Source organism: Gymnodraco acuticeps, unplaced genomic scaffold (genome assembly GCF_902827175.1).
Source record: "Gymnodraco acuticeps unplaced genomic scaffold, fGymAcu1.1, whole genome shotgun sequence".
Classification (NCBI taxonomy): Eukaryota; Metazoa; Chordata; class Actinopteri; order Perciformes; family Bathydraconidae; genus Gymnodraco; species Gymnodraco acuticeps.
Window position 1 is genome coordinate 1,057,710 of NW_022991325.1, and position 23,269 is coordinate 1,080,978.

Genomic DNA, 23,269 nt, shown 5'->3' on the forward strand with positions numbered 1-23,269 from the left:
TATCTAACTTGAGTTTTTATTATATCAAAAACCTGTTGAAATGCTTCTGTTATTTTTACTGTCACCAAAAAGCGCGTCGGCAGCCTCCAGGAATGCTTCTTTCACAACTTTGCCGTCTTTGAAAGACTTCATGTGTTTCGCAAGAACGTGACTGACACGATAAGATGCTATGGTAGCAGCCTTGCTCTTGTTGTTGGGCCTGGTGAAAATGGACTGCTGTGCATTTAGCTGTCCTTTCAGATCCCTCGCCTTTTGGAGCGTAGGGCAGAATTAGGAGGGAATTCCATCTCGTAGCGTTTGTGCACTGTTTTGAAATGCCGCTCATAAATTACCCTTCTTCGATAAAGCCACGCTCACATTGCAGATGAGACAGATGGACTTTGAATTAGTAATACAAAAGTAATCATCCTCCCACTCGGAGTGAACATTATATATTATGGGCTTTTTTGCTTCTGCCATAATTGCGGTCTTGTGTGTGTGCTAGTGATGTGTCGGTCGCGAACGAGCCGGCTCTTTTAAGTGAACAACGGGAGCCGAAGCACGTTTTTAGTTTTTTTGTTAAGTAATACAAGACAGAATGATATGATGATCTCCACGCTACAGCTGCTCCATGCATGCATGCAGTGACATGTAGGGTTGGGAACCGAAACTCGGTTCCAGATGAGAACCGATAAGAAAATGCCGGGGTACCGGGTACCCATACAAAATACACAATTTCGGTTCTGCTTAACGGTTCCTAACGCGGTAGACCCTGTATTCCAGCGGGTCCGTCTGCACCGCGGTGCTGCGGCGGACCCGGTGGAATACAGGGCGGACCTGGAGAATCACAGAACGGCCGGTCGTCAGCGGGCCGTTGACGGCCGGCTCGGTACGCTGACGGCCGGCACCGCCCTTCATTTTTTTAAACGGCATCATATAAATTGCGCTGACAGGCGACAGAGGTCCACAGTTGCCCCGCAGCGATGCTCCCCCGCCCTCCCGTAGACATTTCACGAGCTCAGTCACTTCATAACACCAAAGATAGGTCGCGGTAAACACTCTGAAGTGAGGCTCCACTACACTAAAAAAGAAAAAGAAAAGGCAAAGTGTAATGCCTGTTAATAGCTTGCCACAGGCATAGCTCAGTTAAAATAAAGCACAGCTATTGTGCAATACATTTGTATTGCATGTATATTTTTTAGTAACAATTTCAGTTAAAGCTTTTAAGAATAAATATATTTTTGTTATCTAAACGTTTGACCTCTTTATTTTACAATTTTGGAATCGAAACGGGGAATCGATAAGAACCGGAATCGATAAGCAGAACCGGAATCGAAATCGGAATCGATACATTTCAAACGATACCCATCCCTAGTGACATGTAATATCCAAGGATTAGAGACTGTTGGATGCTGCTGTTTTGAGCATTGCAATACATTTATTTTTATTTTGTTTTTTTATGATTATGAATATCTGTTTTGTGTAGCGTGGTTCTACAAGCAAGTCAGTGCATTCATTGGGTGGTATCAGAGAGTTACACGGGTCTGTAAATGCAATGAAAACATTTGGCCACAGCAAATCATTTATATTAAACATGTCATTGTTACTTTTGAATACTTTAAGTGATATATGTGTACACATATAAATCATTAGTCAAAACAGGACTACATTTGATTTAATTATAAAAGGTATAATATGTGGTAAACTGAAGAGCCGTTTGGGAGTCGAAAGAGCCGGCTCTTCTTGGTGAGCCGAGCCAAATGATCCGGCTCACCAAGAAGAGCCGGAATTCCCATCACTAGTGTGTGCGGACTGTCACTCCTGTTGACACGGACAACATCAGCGAAATAGTGCCCACTGCCCACCAGCCACGCCCCGTCACATGGGGTCACGCCGGCCAATCATAAAGCTTTGATGCGTTTAAGTGCATTATTCTGGCACAGGAAGATTATGTTACAGGACATTAACGATAAAACAGAATATTGTTGTTCTATTTTTAGACACATCTCGCGATCGACTGGGAATCTCCCCGCGATCGACTGGTTGGGCACCCCTTGTAGAGATGTTTCTTAATTTGCATGTGTTGTTTGCATCCTTTTTTTAAATGCAGAGCTTTTCTCCTGGCAGAGAGATCATTTATATTAAAAAAAAACTCTTGGCAGAACGTTGTCCTTCATAGTTCAAAACTACTCATGAATCCATCTGTTAGTATCTCAACAAACAGCAGAATGTGCTCATGATTTAATATTCCTGCCAGAGAAGGGAGTCACAGTCCAGATTAGAGAGGGCTAAATATGAACAAAGCACAAACACATTAGGAAGAAGCTGAGCCTGTGAAACTGGGACAAATGAGGGAACAATAAGTGGGGAAGGTAAAAACAGGACCAATAAGAAAAGGAAACACGAAAAGAGGAAGCTAAAAATCACACACATTTGACATATGGCTAGTAAATTCACTGCCTGCTGCTACAGGAATGGTGAGAGGGATTAATTTAAACCAAGTATTCAATGGTGTAAAGATGTAGGCCATTTAACCAAACAGTATTCTAAAACAGGCTAAGAGGCCCAGACGACCTGAGGGGATTACAGAGCTAAGTGACAGTTTTCTGTAGGTTCATTTCTTTGAGTTTTAATTGGATTTGTATATGCGATTAAAAAGATCAAGACTAAAAAAAGACTATAATGGCAGAACGTCTAGGGCAGGGGTTTTCAAAGTGTGGGAAGGTGAGCCTCCCCTCAAAGAACATAAGAACAGCCGCGCCCCCCCTCCCAATTATTATTGCTATTATTATTATTATAATATCCAAGGATTAGAGACGGTTGGATGCTGCTGTTTTGAGCATTGCAATATATTTATTTTCACTATTTTATTTATTTATGATTATACTTAGGCTCAGCAAAGATTTGATGTCAGCTGTTGCTGTCTTTTTTTCTATAGTTAATAGTTACTGAAATAGAGCCCTGCTGTTTTGTCAGGGCCTTTTCTTTAAATATAATTTAAAATGTCGATACAGTAGCCCCTTTTTTTAAATGTCTATGCTTAAGTTTTTATAGGTGTTGCTATCTGTTTTGTGTAGCGTGGTTCTACAAGCAAGTCAGTGCATTCATTGGGTGGTATCAGAGAGTTACACGGGTCTGTAAATGCAATGAAAACATTTGGCCACAGAAAATCATTTATATTAAACATGTCATTGTTACTTTTGAATACTTTAAGTGATATATGTGTACACATATAAATCATTAGTCAAAACAGGGCTACATTTGATTTAATTATAAAAGGTACAATATGTGGTAAACTGAAGAGCCGTTTGGGAGTCGAAAGAGCCGGCTCTTCTTGGTGAGCCGAGCCAAATGATCCGGCTCACCAAGAAAAGCTGGAATTCCCATGACTACCACCAATCACATTTCCTCGCTCGCGCCAGGACCGGGGGAGGGGTTACAAGGTTCGCGTCTTGTGCTGCATTCACTTGCACTCGGATTTTCTCTCACAAATGTCCGATGAGCCACAACCTTTATTTCAAAACAAAGCTGACGTTTTCTGCCAGACACTGTCTGCTGGCCGTTTCTCAATCTCAAGGAAACTGGCTTCCCAGCCAATATTTCAAGGATGCTACGTCATCAAGTGGCGCAGCAGGACCGTTCCAATGTCCAGCATACTTGGAATTACACCGAGGCCGCATCCTTGGTTTGGGGGAAATTTCGAGGCAGCACATGGATAGACTTTGCGTCCTTAAAATCCCCACAATGCTTTGCGCACGGACCAATTTCCCCAAATCTGTGGTGGAAAATGTAAGGCGGGGCCTCTCATATGACGCACACCTGCACACTTGCTAGCCTGTTCCACTCTTCGTTTTCCGAATGCCAGGAAGGATTCTTGCCTAGCTTCTGAAGGAAGTGACTCGGAAGACATGTGCTACCAAGCAAGCGTACTCGCGATTGAGAAACACCCACTCACACATGCTCACTCACACATGTTCCACGGCAGCAGGGGGCGCTACTGAGTCCATTGGGAAGGCGGGAGGTTTAGCAGAGCATGGAACAGCCCTTGCCAGTCTGATGGCAGGTGTTTCTAGCGATCCAGCGATCTGGGTCAGTCTTATAGTGATAATATTATAAGGTGAATTTAGCGATCACAACGAAAACAGCCAAGACACACATTGAGCCCAGAAAATGAATGTTATTAAGGGCTGTAAATATAATAAGCCTGTGGGTAAAATGGACAACATTGTAACTAAGGAGATTTAAACTATACAGCGATTCTGCACTGCGGTCACTCAGCCGTCTCTCGCGTTTGTCTTTTCAAATCAGCTGCTCTTTCTTTCCTGCTATATTCAATGAGTGATACAAATATGTTTTACCACAAGTTCTTAATAAAACTGATACTGTTGGACTCGGTACTAGTTGACTGCTACCAGAAATAAAAGGAAGTACTTTTACTGTGTACTTTGTGAGTAATCCTCTGTCAGAGTCCCCTCCACAGTACATAATGCATGTTTTCTGCTATCTTTGGTGAATGATAAAAATAAAATGTTACCATTAGTTCTTAATGAAATTGATACTGTTTGACTTTGTATTAGTTAGCCTACTAACAATACATTGAAGTACTTTTACTGCGTATTTTTTGAGAAATCCTCTGACAAAGTCCCCTGCTGAGTAGTTACAGTACTACTGAAACTACCCCCCACAAGTACTATGAAGTACTTATTGTGTACTTTTCCAGTAATCCTCTGTCAATGTCCGCTCCTGAGTACAAGAATGCATGTTTCTTCTTTTAATAAGCGTAAAAAACATTTCTTCCTGAGACTGATATTGTTGGACAGAGTATTTTAAGAGGATGGTAGACATGATATCAGCAATACTTCCAGTCAGTACTTCGGCAGCAGCATCTTTACACCTTGGAAAGTCTTTAGAGTCTGGCCTGGATAGCTGGTCACAAATATCCTTCAGCAAAGTAACACACTCTGTCACATGGTTGGCCTCTTATGATGCTGCTGTGTTTTAATATATAATTATTCCTCTGCCGCTAGTTCGTACCTCGCAGATTCTTCATTCTCATCAGCCTCATCCTTCCATCAGTCCCAGTCAATGCCTCCAGCACACTTCCAGTGTCTGACTCCATATGATATTGTCCTGATGCTGTAAGGGCGATGCCCCATGATCACAAAATGACCCCTCAAAAGTCTGAGTGCCAACTTCCAAGGACCTCATATTATGTCTGCATTAATGTTACATCACATCACAGTTTTCTTTCCTTTTTTCTCTTCTCTTAACTGAAAAGTCCTGTCTTTAAGTATAATACAATGTAAAGTCCTTTTCCTGCACCATTTTAAGGCTTCATAACAGGCATTTTTACTGTATGTGTTTGGAGAAATGACACAATCAATGGCCCAGAATTGTACTTTATAAACTCTGAATCCTGTGGTGCTTGAAGAAATACAGACTGGTTAAGCTGGCCAGGTTATATATATATATATACTGTATATGCCTTTTTTGGAGCCCTTTTTTGCAATATTTATTAAAATGTCACTAGTTATTTAAACAAACCACTATCTGAGGATAACAAGCAACCATAAAACGCCCTTTATCTAGAGAGCCATTGAAGCCCATAAATAATTTTTCTTTCCACAAATCTTTTCAATTGCTGTATTAATAAAGTTGCCACGTGTTTTCAAATTCAAGTTAAGGCACTAAAGAATATTCTTCATTTGCAGTATTTTAAAAGTGTTCAGAAAGACTGCATCAATTACATACTATATATATATGTATATATTATATATATAATATCAATATTGTTATTAACTTCAACCAAAGTCAATTTAAATAGCGGACAAAAATGGGTTAATTGCGATGGATGTGGTGTTTGATATAGTTTACATTCAATTTTAACTATTTTAGGCAGAAAAACGTATATTGACTAAAACTTTTTTAATAATTTACTATAATTTAAAAAGGTTTTTGTGAGAAACCATTTCAAAAGCAAACTTTTTTCATTTTATATTTAAATTTGAAATGTTTGCACACAACATTATTCATTTATACATTTTTAAAATTATGAATCCATTTATTTTATTGTATTTCCTTGAGGCTGGGGAAGATATCCAGCATGTGGTTCAACATGTAATACAAGTAAGTATATGTAGGCTACAACATGGAAAAGTAAATAAAATAAGTTTAATAGGAAGATGTGGATTTATTTTCTCTCACCTTGTAATTACACAATCTATAATTTAGCTCTGACCTTCACAAAAACATTTTGTTGAATTGGACACATTTTTCAAAGCTCTATTGACTGACATGCGATGACTGGGACTCATGGAAGAATCTGAGAGGAATGAACTAGGAGCAGAGAAATAATCATATTTAAAAGACAGCAGCCCCATAAGAGGCCAACAAGAGTCACAAGGGTGTGTCAATTTGCTGAAGGATATTTGTGACCAGCTATCCAGGCCAGACTCTAAAGACTTTCCATGGTGTAAAATGCTGCTGCTGGAGTACTAGTGCTGATATCATGTCTACCATATCCTCTTAAAATACTCTGTCCAACAATATCAGTCTCATGAGAAAGGTGTTTTAACGCTTATTAAAAATAGCAGAGAAACATTATTGTACTCAGGAGGGGACATTGACAGAGGATTACTCAAAAAGTACACAGTAAAAGTACTTCATAGTACTTGTGGGAGTAGTTTCACTAGTACTGAGCCCAACAGTGTCAATCTCACGAAGAGCAAACAATATTGTTTTCCCTCATCAAACTTAGCAGAAGTGGCTTGATTTTGTTCTCAGGAGGGGACTTTGACAGAGGATTAAAAAAAAAAACACACACCAGAAGTACTTCAATGTATTGTGATAGTAGGTGAATACTGAGTCCAGCAGTCTCAATATCATTAACAACTTATGGTCAAAATGTATTTTTATCACTCACCAAAGAGAGCAGAAAACATGCATTATGTACTATTGAGGGGACTCTGACAGAGGATTACTCACAAAGTACACATTAAAAGTACTTCCTTTTATTTCTGGTAGCAGTCAACTAGTACCGAGTCCAACAGTATCAGTTTTATTCAGAACTTGTGGTAAAAAATATTTGTATCACTCATTGAATATAGCAGGGAAAAAAATGAAAAGCAGCTGATTTGAAAAGACAAACACGAGAGACGGCTGAGTGACCGCAGTGCAGAATCGCTGTATAGTTATATAAATCTCCTTAGTTACAATGTTGTCCATTCTACCCATAGGCTTATTATATTTACAGCCCTTAATAACATTCATTTTCTGGGCTCAATGTGTGTCTAGGCTGTTTTCGTTGTGATCGCTAAATTTACCTTATAATATTATCACTATAACACTGACCCAGATCGCTGGATCGCTGGTGAGTGAGTCACGTGACTTTTGGCAGTAATATTCCGCCGTGAGAAGAAAGGCATTTGTAAAACTTGTTTGGTTTGTTTGTGGAGTTATGGTAGGAAATTAGATCCATAGGCGCGCCTCACACTTTGAAAACCGCTGGTCTAGGGGATAGAACATTAAAGCATGACTAAAATAACTCCATGCCTATTGGTTACTTTGTTTTATACGCAGGGGTAAGTTGTTCCATAAGGAGATCTCAGTAGATAAAAACATTTCTCATTTCTTCCAACTATGTTCATTTGCTAGTTCTTACAATGCCCCCTTTTATGTTTCAGTCGTATAACTTGATCTAAAACAGGTCATAATTAACTTCACTTTGTTTCTACTGGCCCTATGTGTCCTGTGAGGAGCTTTGAGCCTGTCTGATAACATTGTTTTGCTTTTAGGAAAGTCCATTTAACTTTTGAAGACTTGAAGATTTACCAACCTTTTCTTTTGTCTAATCTACATGAACTGTGATTCAATTTGTATGTGTGTGAGGGAAAGAGTAGATACAGGGACTACGGCGAATGAGGAAAAAGTATCATTAAAGCTTTGAGTCTTGGTCACCTGAACATGTTTTATTTACTGTCCCTCAGAGAGAGAACTGGCATTAGAACTGTTTGCTCCACATTCTGGGCCGAGCGCCTGACACAAACGTCCACAGGCTACACGCACACACACGCACACGCACGCACGCACGCACGCACACCTCTTTGCCCTCTAATTGTATACCGTAAGCTACATGCTACAAGCATTGACCAGCAGCGCAGGATTGCCACAGTTGCTGTGTGTTAAAAGTTACGTTTTAAAGTATAATAATCATAATATCGCAACAAAACCCTGGTTTACGAAACCAATTAACATAATGCTGAATGAAGGTGATATCTGCACTGCCCAATAGGACTCAAAGGACATTATTTTGTTCTTTTTGAGCACAACTTCACAGTTATCGTGTAAAAGAAAAGGTCAACAATTTAAGTTGCCTGATGGATGTCAATAAACAAAAATAGGCATTGTGCAAATGCATTGGTATACGTGTTTTTCAAACTGGGGCCATCAACATTATGTAATCCACAGAGACTCAATTGCTGGAAAAATCAGCCTCAACAGGTTGATCTGATCAACAGGGTGATGGTGTTTAAAAATGTCAGGCAACCAGTCAGTGACTTACATAGAAGTGAAGGAAGAACAGGAGGAGGAGAGCGATGAAGCATTCAGCAGCTCAGTCCTCCAGTTAATACTGAGCTGAATATCACCTGCAGCAACAAGCAGTGTCCTTGTACCACTATCACTATTTAATGAGAGCATCTGCTCCCAACAGAGCCTGAGTCCAACCGCAGGCCGACTAACAGTCGAAAAGCCAACGATGGTAACGTTGTCGCCGGCTTCCATAGTGATAATAATTTCCCGCACAAGAGATTGATAATAAAATATAACACTAAAGTGGGAGGTTAAAAGAGAAGCATATTGAGTGCAATGCCAAAGAGATGCATGATGGCCTATGTAAATATTATGGATTTGGTCCAACATTCGTTTTCAAGCAGTTGTTTGTGCTGTTTAGATGGACAAATCATATAATGGAAAGAGTCGAAACCGAGGTAGAAGTAAAGAAGAAGTCAAAAGAAATCGGGGTTATTGCCATAGTTTAGGCATCGGTAAATTCTCATGACTGGTCAGTAATAAAAGCAATCAAGGGCCGGAGAGAAGGTTACATCTAGAAACAAGCAGCATATCGCTCCGTCACTGGAATCCCTGAGAGGTTTTTATCCTTTAGCCTTCCTTTATTGTACAGACATTGATTTTTCCACACTCTTCCCCTCCCTCCCTACACACCCCTGTTGTTTCCCTTCTCTGTTCAGATCTCTTCATCTCCTCTCCTGCTACTTGTCTTTCATGTCTCTCTCCTCTCTCTTTGACAAAGACAGAACATTCTATTTCTCTTCCTCCGCCACCCAGGGACACAACCCACGGTACGCTGTGGGGCCGCTCGTTCCCCCAGACCATCTGCGGGTGAACACTAGAACCAGTTCAGCCTGTTAGTTAAGGGCTCGCTGCTAAAGCGTAGAATGATTCAATCAGCATGTCCCAAAGCATTGCACACATAAAGGGCCCGTGAGGAAGATCCAAAGTGAGAGACAAAACTGTTGGTTCCACCTGAGTCTCGGGTCTAAAGCCTTTACAAGTCCAGGAAGATTTTAATGTCCCAGAAGATTGTAATGTCCCGCACAATTGGGGTAAATTCTGGTCAAATGTTATCTATATAAAGAATGACATCAATAAGGCATATAGATTTGTATTAACAAGTAGTAGGGTGTGTAAAATAAAGTCCTGTCGATAGAACTTGTGCAAAGCGCAACATTTTTTATAATAAATATTACGCAATCCTACGCCGTAACTCTTCACACTTTAGCACAGCATTAGGCCTACATATTCTCATAAAAATAAAACTGAAGAAAAACTATTTGTAACAAAATACATGTAGGTCAGTCTGGCTCATAACATATTTACAATTTACCCTATATTTTCACAATATTGATATTGAGGTATTTAGTCAAAATAATCTTCATATACCCCAACCCTAGAAAGAAGCAGTGTAAAGTCCAGGATCACTTAAGGGGCACTGAGCCTTAAGGCCGACCTAGTTACAAGCCAAAGAAACAATTGCATGGATTTCTAATTTTTTATCTTTACACAAATATCGTCATACACTGGCTCTACACTACAATACTATCACTGGCCACTTTATCAGGTACACCTGTACAACTGCTCGTTAACGCAGATATCTAATCAACAACTCAATGCATTTAGGCATGTGCTGTAGACATGGTGAAGAGGACCTGGTGAAGTTCAAACTGAGCATCAGAACGGGGTAGAAAGGTAATTTAAGTGACTTTGAACGTGGCATGGTTGTTGGTGCCAGACGGGCTGGTCTGAGTATTTCAGAAACTGCTGATCGACTGGGATTTTCACGCACAACCATCTCTAGGGTTTACAGAGAATGGTCCGAAAAAGAGTAAATATCCAGTAAGCGGCAGTTCTCTGGGCCAAAATGCCTTGTTGATGCCAGAAGTCAGAGGAGAAAGGCCAGACGGGTTCAAGATGATAGAAAGGCAACAGTAACTCAAAGAACCACTAGTTACAACCAAGTTCTGCATAAGACCCTCTCTGAGTGCACAACACGTGGAACCTTAAAGCAGATGGTTCTACAGCAGCAGAAGCCCACACCGGGTTCCTGTCAGCTAGGAACAGGAAAGGCTACAGTTCACACGGGCTCACCAAAACTGGATAATAGAAGATTGGAACAATTTTGCCTGGTCTGATTGTCACATCCTGGCCCTGGCTGATCGCCTCACTGCCTCACCTGTGTATTTTCGTTCCCTGTTAATCACCTGCCTGGCCTCAATAGCCGCATTCACACGGCAGGACTTTCCCTGGTACTTTGGTTCTTTAGTTCCGTTAGTACCAATAATGTTGCGTTCACACCACCGGGACTACTCAGTGCCGGGAACTCTTTTGGCCATTTTCAGTCCCTGCTAGAGAGGTGGTACGAACCTGGTGATAAGAGTGCCAATTTATATTCTATTTCTATTGGCTGAGCGAATTGCAAACCACGCCCCGTTAGACTCTGATTTTCTTTTGTTAGGCAGCCATTTTTTTCCTCGCTACAAAACCACATCCACACCTGAGCGAGTAGTTTTTTTGTACTTTAAAGCAGTTATGACCACACATACTACAACACCGGAGCGGTGGAATGATGAGGAAGTGTCGGCGCTTTTGGCAATTTACTCTGAGGACGGGATGCAGCAGCTTCTACAGAAAGCAGTTCCCAACTCCAAATGTTTTGAGCGATGTTCGCAAAAGCTACTTGAGCTGGGAATCGTGCACAGTGGACACGGATGCCGGGTAACAATAAAGAAACTCAGGCAGGACTATAAAAAAATTAAAGACCACAATAATAAGAGTGGTAACGATTTTCTATTGTTATTATATATATATATATTGCCACTGTTTTTTAATACTGACACCTAACTTGCACTAAGGTGTGTCTGCTGCTATATATATTGCCACTGTTACATTGTTTTGAAACTACTTACACTTTATTTTACATTTCACACTTTTATTTAACTTCAATTCACATGCACACGACACACCTGGAACAGCGTGATGCCGTTATTGTTATGTCTTGACTGTGCAATAAAACAAACAAACTGGCGAAGCTTTATTTATTGTGTCCCACCCCAAATTTGCAGAATAGAAGAATGTGAGAGCAGACAGGTGTCGGTGGTTGAATGTATCTACAATGTTGCAACCTTGTGCAGCAATGGCAGGGGCAGAAACACAAGTCTTACACACATAAACACAAGTCATTTATCATGTCATTTGTTTTAGATAAATAAGGGAAAAACACCAAACAAGGGTTAATGTCCTTTTCCAAAATCAGCCTGAGGGGGTAATATATAATAAATACATAAAGATAAAGTCCATTGTTATAATGGGGTATTTTATTTGTAAATTACCCTTATGAACTCCATCATGTCTGAGGTCGGAAAGTAAACAAACGCCTCATACAGCGGGTGGGCTTTATACCCCCTCCCCCGTGTAGTTCTTCTTCTCTCGTTTTTTTTTGTACTCTCCGTGAAGTGGTTTTGCGGCCTGCCAGTAAACCCAGAGAAGAAGAAGACGAAGTGACGTCAGCGTAATCTTGCCTCAGGGAAATTACTGCGGTGTGAATGCGATTGGCACTAGCCCCATGGCGGATTCAGTGCCGTGGTACTTTAGTGCCGGCACTAAAGTACGGCAAGTCCTGCGGTGTGAAAGCGGCTATTGAGCCTCAGCTGTCCCTAATCATTACTCCTCACCTGTGTATTTAGTCTGTGCTGTTTCCTTGGTCAGTGCCAGTTTGTCTTGTCTGTATAGCAGAAAGTGCTCCATGTTACTCTCCTGACCTAAGCTATTGTTCTAGCTGCTTAGCACCAACCTAGGCTGTACCACTGGAAGTAGGCTGTACCAACCTACTGTAGTTGGTTGTTTTTTTGTTGCTTCTTTAGTAGTTTTCCGCCAACTTAGTTGGTCGTTTTTCGTTGCTTCCAGTCAGTACATTTTTTGATCATTGCCTGTTTTATTTTTACCTTTTGGATTAAACGCTTGACTAAAGACCTTTTTGCCTGGTTGTGCTCTTGAGTCCTATTTTTTGCTCGTGCCCGTACTTGTGTTTGATAGTACTAACTGGCCAGCATGGACTCAGCCGACCAGGATTCTGTGTGGGCTGCTCTTCAGAGTCAAGGGAGCAGGATTTACCACCAAGGGCAGGAACTTACCGGGCTTTGCCACAAATTAATGTTGATGGCCGAGAGACAGGAGTCGGTTTTGTCGTCTTTTGGTGGTCAAGTCTGTTATTTGGTCGAAAATATCCAAAAACTATTACTCCAGCCAAGTCCTCCAGCTCCCCCATTGCCTGTTTTCCAGTGGATCCTACTCCAGTCTAGTCTCCAAATCCGACCCTGTCCCCTCACCTCTCCCAACCAGAGCGGTTTTCTGGGGATTCCGGTGATTGTCGGGCTTTCCTGGCTCAGTGCGGCCTCCACTTTGAGCTCCAGGCTGCATGCTACCCATCCGAGCGCTCAAGGGTGGCATACATTGTCTCCCACCTTTCTGGCCGAGCTGAGGCTTGGGCGACGGCAGAGTGGGTGCAAGGGTCTCCTGTTTGTGACTCCCTCGATCTCTTCTCTGAGACCTTCACCAAGATCTTCCAGCACATCCCACCAGGGCGGGAGGCAGCCAGAGCACTCGTTGGATTGTGACAGGGTAAGCAGAGGGTTTCTGACTATGCTATAAAGTTCCGTACCCTGGCAGCGGACAGTGACTGGAACCAATCAGCATTGTTTGATGCTTTCCTTTATGGATTGTCCGGCACATTAGATAGACATAGACATACTTTATTGTCATTTCAACAAGACACAGAGTGTACTATTAAAACGAAATTTCGTTGTACTGGCTTACAGGAACAGGACAATATAAAAACTTGCTAAAATTGTACATATAAATAAATAATAGTGACGTGGTGCTGATAAAATTAAAGATAAAGTGTGCGTTTAAAATATAAAGACTTACTATACATATAAATAAAATAGACATACTATATAAAAAATATGTGCTCTTTACACAGCGTAATGTATTCTCTGTGTTACTGGTCTACTTGCTGTTCAGCAGTCTGATGGCTTGGGGGAAAAAGCTATTGCAGAATCTGGCTGTTTTGCTCTTAATGCTGCGGAACCTCTTGCCGGAGGGCAGCAGGGAGAACAGAGCATGGTGAGGATGAGTGGGGTCTTTAAAAATGTTCTGGGCTTTTGTCAGGGAGCGTTTCTGAGCGGTGTCTCTGATGGGAGGGAGAGAAACTCCGATGATCTTCTCTGCTGTCCTGACTACTCTCTGCAGAGACTTCCAGTCTTTGGCGTTGCAGTCTCTCGACCAGATGGAGATGCCGCTGGTCAGCACGTTCTCTATGGTTCCTCTGTCGAACGTGGTGAGGATGGGAGGGGGGAGCTGTACTCTTCTCAACCTGCGCAGGAAGTGTAGGCGCTGCTGTGCCTTCTTAAATAGTGATGTAGTGTGAGTGGACCAGGTCAGACTGCTTGTGATATGCACCCCCAGGAACTTGGTTCTGTCTGTAGTCTTCACTGCTGTGCCGTTGATGTGGAGTGGTGGGTGACAGTGCTTTTTTTTCCTGAAGTCGACAATGATCTCTTTTGTTTTATCGACATTCAGGATCAGGTTGTTGGTGTTACACCAGTCTGTCAGATGTTTCACCTCCTCCCTGTAGGCCTGTTTGTTATTGTCCCTGATGAGTCCCACCACTGTTGTATCGTCCGCATACTTTATGATGTGGTTGGTACTGAACCTGGAGCAGCAGTCGTGGGTCATCAGGGTGAAAAGCAGTGGACTCAGAACACAGCCCTGCGGGGAGCCGGTGTTTAAGGTGATGGTGCTGGAGGTGTTGTTACCAACCCGAACATACTGGGGTCTCTCTATTAGGAAATCCAGCAGCCAGTTACACAGGGGTGTGTTGAGTCCCAGGGGTCCCAGTTTGTTTACCAGATGCTGGGGGATGATTGTGTTGAACGCTGAGCTGAAATCCAGGAACAGCATTCGCACATGGGTGTTCTTCTCCTCCAGGTGGGCCAGGCTCACATGGAGCGCAGAGGAGATAGCGTCCTCTGTAGAGCGGTTAGGGCAGTAAGCAAACTGGAACGTGTGGGGGGAAGTATGGAGACGATATGGTTCTTTACCAGCCTCTCAAAACACTTCATCATGATGGGGGTGAGTGCCACAGGCCGGGAATCATTCAGGCAGGTCACTGAGGATTTCTTTGGCACAGGTGCAATGGCTGCCGTCTTAAAACATGATGGAACAATGGCCTGGTCCAGCGAGGTGTTGAAGATGTCTGTGAGGACATGGGCCAGCTGGTCCGCACAGTCCCTGTGCACCCGTCCTGGTATACTGTCGGGGCCTGCTGCCTTCCGGGGGTTGACTTTCCTCAGGGTCCACCGAACTTCAGCTGTGTCAAGGCGAAGTCTTTGTTCCCCCTGCTTGGGGACAGCTTTCATTGCAGTGGTGTTATTAAGTGATTATTGAGGTTGTTGAGAAATATAGTATCATTGTCACAGGGTGGTGGAGCAGCCTTGTATCCAGTGATGGACTGAATGCCCTGCCACATGCGCCTGCTGTCCATGGGGTCATGGAAGAAACTCTGGATTTTTTGGCTATGAGCGAGCTTTGCATCTCTGATGGCATGGTCCAGGTTGGCTCTTGCTGTTCTAAGAGCTGCCACGTCACCAGATCTGTGGGCCAAGACTTTTCGCAGATCGATCATTAATTGATGATCATACACTACTCTAGCATTTAACGCCATTGTTTTGAGTGGTGTATTTAGCCTAAAAACTGGTTTATTTAAACAAAAAAGTCCTGTGTTGTCGTAAACCGGTACAGCCGCAGCCTCACTGGGCGCCGCCATTTTAGAAAGGATCGGTTAGCTCCTCTTGAGCTTCCAGCTGATTTGGACTCCCTAATTTCATTGACTATTAAGATTGACAAGCGACTGATAGAGAGGGAGCGAGAGAGAGACACTGCGATTCCCTGTTTCTCCCACAAGAGGCAGTCTTCACCCAGCTCTTCGTCCTCATGGAATCACCCCAGGCCTTGGCTTCTGTCTACAGGGCCTCTGTCGCCCCCTGATGTTCCGGAGGAGCCCATGCAGCTCGGCAGGACCAAGCTGACCCCTGAAGAGCGACAGCGCCGCCTGCGGGAGGGCAGGTGCTTCTACTGTGGTGAACGGGGACACTCAGTCGCCAACTGTCGACTACTAAAAGATCTGGCTCGCCAGTAAAGAAGAGGGCACTGGTGAGCCGCACTACACTTAATGTTAGTCCCTCACGCTGTCTCCCAAATGTCACTCTTTCTTCGTCTTCTGTGGTTCTCAGGCATCCTGTTTTGGTAGACTCTGGCTCAGATGCCAGTTTTATAGACTTTGTATTGGCTAAGAAGCTGAACCTTGACACCTTCCCCCTTCCAACACCAATGGAAGCAAATGCCTTGGATAGCCGTCTTCTCTGTAGGGTAACTCACCACACCCAACCTCTTCAGCTAAGTTTCCAGGACGGTCACACTGAGCTTCTCGTCTTTCATGTTTTTCGGTCCCCCGAACACCCAATCATTTTGGGGTACCCCTGGCTTACCCTACACAACCCCCACATAGACTGGTCCACTGGCAAAATTATTGCTTGGTGTAAGGGATGTTTAAGTACCTGTTTTCCGTCCAAATGTTCCCTGACTGCTCCTCCAGCTGTCCCTGTAATTCAAGACATTTCAGATCCTGATTTCCCTGACATTTCCAAGGTCCCTCAGTGTTACCATGACCTTAACGGAGCCTACACAAGGCGGCGTGCGTTGCCGCTTCAACGCTTCTGCCCATTCACTTTGAATGGGGTGACGTCACGATTCGCCGAACTGCATTGTGGGAGCAAAGCGTAGCTTCTCTCGCGGTGCTCGCTGCAAAAGTAGAGCAATGTTCTACTTTTGCCGCCTCGTCGGAGGCGTCAGCCAATCAAATCCCGCGTATGCAAATCTGACATTACAAGCGCTAGCCAATCAAACCGCGTGTATGTTGGGAGAGCCAGACCGCAGTTATTTCCCATATGTAAAAAAATGGAGGAGAAAAAGATCGTGGCGGTACTATATGACCAGTCCCTCTTTACATACATGGATACAAACCGGAGGAGCCAGGCATGGGGGGAGGTGGCAGAGACAGTGGGTGACACTGGTAGGTTTTCGCCTTTTTGGGGAGTTTATATCCAGTGTACTTCGTTTGAATGGACAGCTAGCAAGCATAGACAGTATATTTAGCCAGCATGGATGTAGCATGAATGCTTTGCTTTGTATGTCCGGGGCGGGACATTCATGTGATTGGTTGTTGGTCGCGTTTTTCGTAAAAAATCCCCAAGCTTCAGACACGCCCACCGCCAAGCGGTAACGCACGCCGCCGTGTGTAGGGGCCGTAAGGAGGTTTTTAAGAAGGCCAGAGCCACCTCGCTGCCCCCTCATCGTGTGTACGATTGTGCTATAGACTTGGTACCAGGCTCTTCACCACCCAGGGGTCGTCTTTATTCCCTATCTGCTCCAGAGACACGGGCGATGAAGGAATATGTGAGGAGTCTTCACTTGCCGCTGGATTAATTCGACCTTCTTCCTCTCCCGCTGGAGCCTGATTTTTCTTTGTTCAAAGAAGGACAAGTCACTTTGCCCCTGCATTGACTATCGAGGTTTGAACGACATTACCATCAAGAACAGGTATCCCCTTCCTCTTATGTCATCAACTTTCGACCAGTTACAAGGTGCTAAGATCTTTACCAAGTTAGATCTTAGAAATGCTTATCATCTGGTGAGAATAAGGGAGGGGGATGAATGGAAAACTGCTTTTAACACCCCAAGTGGGCATTACGAGTATCTCGTGAACGTAATCAGATTACTTTTGGATTACTTTCGTTTTCCATCACAGATGGGTATGTTTTGGTGTACAGGAGACACAAAAAGCAAAAGGAAACTGAACGTGTTTTTACTGTTTTAATGGCTTATCAAGAGCACAACTGAAACATAACATCTGAAACGATGTAACAACATAATAAACTTTTGGGGGATGCAGCTTGGGATGTGAGGAGTGAGGGACACGGCTTAGAACGGGCGTGTCGCCTTCTGTCCTGCCAGTGTTGGCAGGACATGAATTAAAATGTCGAACTCGGACTTCATTTTAAGGACATTTCGGCCATGGGAGTAGAGCTATATTTGTTCAAGCACCGGATTGGCAAAACAGGAGTGTGTGCACCAGTCTGCTTTGATCTATGTATTCATGTCTGTGACTCTCACAGTATCTGCTGCCCGCAGCTGTTTTATAGAAGGAAAACCTCCTTCACTTCATGAAATCTCTGCAGCACCAGGAGGCAGCGGGGGGTTAACTGAGCCTCTGAGAAGACGAGCACGCAGTGCCTTTCACGCACCGCCTTTCACGCACCGCCTTCACTGTGTTTACCTTCAGAATCATTAGAAAGGCTAAAGAGCGGTGTGGCTGATGTGTTTTAACCACACACACCTCTACACACACACACACACACACACACACCACACACACACACACACACACACACACACAACACACACACACACACACACACACACACACACACAACACACACACACACACACACACACACACACAACACACACACACACACACACACACACACACACACACACACACACACACACACACACACACACACACACACACACACACACACACACACACACACAAACACACACACACACACACACACACACACACACACACACGATTTAAACGCGGACCTTTGTTCCTCCATGTTTCGTTATTATTGTTTCACTGAGCGGACCCGCACATCTTTTTCAAACGCTCCCTTTTTTGGTCCATCTGCGCGGTAATAGGTTTTGTGCGCTGTGATGATTCGGCTGTACCTTTAGTAATGAATATTAAATGTTGTGAGGAAATCTTTCCTCCAATAAGTAATCCAACATGTATTCACTTCAGGTTTACGAAAGTAACTGTAATCAGATTACTCGTTTTTCAAATGTAACGCCAGCTGAATACAGTTACTTGATTTTTGTATTCTGATTACGTAACGCCGTTACATGTATTCCGTTACAAACCCAACCCTGGCTAAGGGGTGTGACATCCCTAAGTGGTTTAAAGCACGGAAACATGTTACAATAGAGGCAGAAAATACAAATAGGAACAGGACAATTTGATTATTATGTCCTCAAAGTAGTTTTGGGACATCCTGCTAAGTCATTTACCCCCCAAGCAATCTGTCTTGGTGATTTAGTCCTGCTACAATGTAAATTAAGAGATCCCAAGCCTGAAGTGTGTGGCTCACTAGCTGCAGAGGTGTAGTCTCTGATGGATGGTACCTGCAGCAGCCTGTTGACTGAGTGAGAGGGTAGAGCTGGGTCGAGGCCTATACAGTAGGAACCTGCTGCAGCTCTGCATACTCAGCACAAAGCATCTCTCCCTGTCTCTGTCTCTTTGTAGAGAGGATGATCAAAGAGCGGAGCACGCTCTGAGGATTCTCCACGTTAGGGAGCCTCTGGGTGGATGAACACGGACACCCCATTATGTTTCCCAGTGGGGTAGGGTGAGGGATGTGTGAGAGAGTGCACACAGCCTCGTAGGCCTGCGTGTGAGCAAAACCTGTGAGTGTGAGCTGCTGCACTCTGGGTCCGGAGTGTTGCATTCTGTGCACGTTTGGAAGTACTTGTCTTCGCGGGGTAAGAGGGATTGCTGATTGAGTTTTCGCAGCATCTAAGTGTCAAGCAGTCCGCGGCTTTGATCAGTAATGAGGAAGGTGTAGGGCCGAACTGAGCGGCGCAGCCTGTTATTTCAGATGAGAATCACAGGATCAAAGGCTTTTTCACTCCTCACCGTTCCATCTCGCTTTCTGCTTCTATGTCTGCTTAACCTCGGGCGTCCTAGGCTCACCTCTGCCCCTTCCACACCCCTCCGAAAATGCAGAGAACTTGTCAAAGGCTCTTAAAGTCTTTAAGTTCACCCTGTGCTGCAGCTCGAAGTAAGAGAGTCACTGAAACAGGACGCCTGCTCAGGTCTTTACAGAGCTTCGAACCACAACTATGCAGATTACAGTGTATTGTATTTGTTTAATTCCATACATTTGAACTATTCTTCTGTTTTACTGTCTCTCTGTACCTATTATGCTCCAGTTAAAAGAGGAATTTTAGAGATAAATCTTAAACAATCTTCAGTTTTTTTAGGGGTTTATCCTGCTTCTACAAGTAATTTGCATAATTTAAAGAGCAAATTAGATGAGAATGATTAGGCTTTCTATCAACAAACTTGGCTTTGCTTACGGATTTGGGGAAATTCCTGGATGAGTCACTTGCTAAAGCCTATTTTAAGCCCGTGTAAATCACTCCTCTCTCCCAGAGGTAGCACACATAGACATCTGATATCTGTGTGCATCAAAGTGTATTTAGTGCATTTTATCACTTACCTCATTCTTTGCATCATGTATCTGCAGCTGGGAAGTGTTTGCGAAGGTATTCTCTGGAGAGACAGTCGGCCTGTGAGAAAGAAAGTGAGAGAAAGGAAATTATAGAAAGTTAAAAAAAGAGGGAGAGATTCCACATTTAACAAGTTCTCACAAAGTGTTTCTTAGCTGTGATCAGAGGCGAGCACGAACGCACACTGAACACGTTCTTCTGAAGTTTGAGATAAAAATTAAGTGCCTTGATGCTAACTTTACATGAAGCAAACCGAGCTCTTCTGTTTGCTGACAAACAAAGTAAAGCTGTGACACAGTGGGATCTTTGTGCAAATATTACTGAGGCAAGATTGCCTTGTTATCATCACTAGGAGTCTGAACATAGTGTACCAACATCTGAGCACTAATTTTATAAGCTTCTTTGTAGCTCGATAAAAGAAGAATATTCTCGATTTATTAGGAAAGTTTCAATGTGGTTACTTTTTGTTGTTGTAAAACCCAAGACCCCATTACCCTCTAACCATTCTCACAATACAATCAGATTGTTTTGCAATTTTAAACATTGCATTAGCATATGTTTCAACCTTTTTTTTTCAAATGCAAAAGAGTAATCTTCCATCTTTGCTTTGACTAACTTGTCTATCTGGCTGACTTTTGATTAGATTTGTATTTGCCATATTAATTATTTTCTAATAAAACATTAATACTTCAATGAATCTATGTTATATTGCTATACTATATTGTCATCCTGGGCCGTAATGATTTTCCAACACCCATTGTAACTCTCCAAATCCTTCACAATATGACGGTAAGTAGCTCAATTAAAGCAAAAGGAAATTATAGTTTTAAAAGTGGACCATGTTTAAAAATGCATGTTTTGTTTAGCTGGACCTTTGTTGTGGTTTCCTAGGCCAGACATCAACTAGGAACCTGGTTATCAAAATATACAGATTTAATTTGTGCAGGTGTGTCTTTGTAGTCCTCCAAATCCCAGTAATTGCTGTACTAAAGTTTGGGCATTATCAGGATTTAAATTGTACTTTTTGAAATGTCACAATCCTAAACTTCAACCGACAGGAGCAGTAAAGATGCAGTACTAAAAGAAAGAGGAAACGGCATCACTCTCTTATTTATAATACCTAAAGTGTATATTATAGTCAAGGGCACTTTTTGTTTACTCAGACACTGAGACTTGTCATCCAAATAAAGAAAAAAAGAGGGAAAGGGATTTTTTTTAAATAAAATGTCTGTCTTTTAACACCTCCAGACCATGTTAGACATTTGTTTTTTGCAAAAGGTTATCCCTTTGATTTGTGGGTTTTTTAGAGCAACATATCAATAAATCAAATCTCTCTGCAAATTGAAGGTCATTATTGTCTTAATGGTAAAAGATAGAAATAAATAAAACCTAAGTTTGACTATTCGACTTTTGCCAATTTCAACTGTCAGGTTTTCAAACACTGTCTTTTCATCAACACTTTGATTCAGTGAAGCTGTTTGATTTCATAAACCTGGTGTTTTCTGATCCAACAGCTCTATCTTATCTTTCTTACGGTGCAGACACTTTTCCACTTGCTCTTGCCTCTGCTTACTTTTTATGCTGATTTTCCTATTCTTATTCTCTGAAAACTTCAAGCAGCAGCTCCTGGACATTAACTTATCACTGGGACAGTTATTCTTCGTAAATAGACGGAGGGTTTCAGCCATATTTCAACATCTTTACGACGACCTCAGTCTTACAGTAGCGTGGCCTAGCAACAGCTAAAGCCTGGTAAGCTACTGCATGCTATTTAGCTTAAGCTAGTTGGTAGCAAAATGACTCCGTTCTCTACAGATGACTTCCACAAACTTCTACAGAAGATGGCTGTGTTGGAAATGAAAATGCAACGGTTGGAAGTTAACATGGAAGTGAATGGACTATGTTGTGGGAATGACACCACTTTACCAGTGTTGCAAAAGTTAGCAGCTACAATGATTCCAAGGAACAGGAGGGCTGTGTATGTGAGGATCTGCAGTACTTCCTCCTTCTTTTTCCCCTGTCTGTGTTTGTTTTGTCTGTTTATCTGTGTGTCTGTCTTCCTGGCTGGGCGTGGCTACCTACATTCCGATTCCCGCCAACTCACCTCCTCAGCTAATGCTCATCTCACTGATTGCCACCACTCACCTGCACCTGCTTAAAACCCTGGTTTCCATCCTCAGACTTTGCCAGTTCTTCGTTTATTCTTCAGTGGTAAACTATCGTCCAGGCCTACTAGTGTTTTTCCTAGTGACTTTTTGATGCTCCTTGTGAAAGGAAATTATTTCCTAATCCTGCTTGTTTTTCCTGTTCCAGATCCACGTCCAGCCTCCCCTCCTGGTCAGCCCAGCTCCACGTCTTCCCTCTACATTCTCTTCGTCAACTCCTTGTCAGTGTCGTGGACAAAATAAAGCCTTTTTTTACACTTCACCACTGTCTCAGTTTTAGTGCTTGCATAGCGGGTTCTCATCTCCAGTCACTTCTCGGGAATCCTAACAGTGTACTGGGTAATAAATCTACAAGTGGTAGTTCTCCCTGGAACTCTCTGGGAGCAAAGCCTAAGAGTAAATCATTTCCATGGGATTTGGGAGGACGAATAACAGGCAGAGCCCAGCGCTCTGAAATCTGTGATGCGACCGGCTGGCCAGCATTGTTATCACCCAGGAAGATTGCCTCTTTAACCCCTAATCATACTAGGAAACAGCCGTGGACAGCTGCTAAAGGGAGAACTACAAACAATCCTCCTAAACCACCAAGTGTGCCAATCCAGAACAGATACGCTCCGCTGACCGAGAACCGGAGATCTCTTCCTGATGACCTGGATAACCTATCCTCTTCACACAGCAGGGTAAGGACCAATAGCTACTCCAAAAGTAAAAGGCTAGAGGGAAAGCTAACGACTGGGCCTGAAACTCTGATTGTGGGTGACTCTGCTGTAAGAGATGTGAAAGGTCTGTGTAGTAAGAACAATACCAAAGTACTCTGTTTTACCAAGGATGTGGTCTCTGACTTGGCTGAGAAGATCCTGCATATTGGGGCTGAACATCCGACTGTGAAGAATGTGGTACTACATATTGTAACAAATGATGTTGTGAAACAACAGTCAGAAATGCTGAATTAAGACGTTAAATGTCTGTTGGAAACTGTCAGCTCTCTAAATGCGGAGGTGTTCATCACTGGCCCTCTACCGCCAGCCAGAAGAGGAGTGGAGAGATTCAGCAGACTGTTTTCACTGAACACGTGGCTTTCAACTGCCTGTACTGACCATTCTGTCCATTTTATTGACAATTTTAACTTTTTCTGG

General features: G+C 43.0%; 1 protein-coding gene across 2 annotated transcripts in view; it reads right to left on the reverse strand.

Annotated features, from left to right (window-relative positions):
• LOC117562548 (endonuclease V-like) overlaps window positions 1-23,269 on the reverse strand; it is a 173,850-nt gene that overhangs the window by 53,144 nt on the left and 97,437 nt on the right. For both annotated transcript variants that reach the window (XM_034240400.1, XM_034240401.1), the window contains exon 8: window positions 19,959-20,028. In XM_034240400.1, the coding sequence (XP_034096291.1) occupies window positions 19,972-20,028 (57 nt within the window). In that variant the 3' untranslated portion in view covers window positions 19,959-19,971. The remainder of the gene's footprint in view (window positions 1-19,958; window positions 20,029-23,269) is intronic.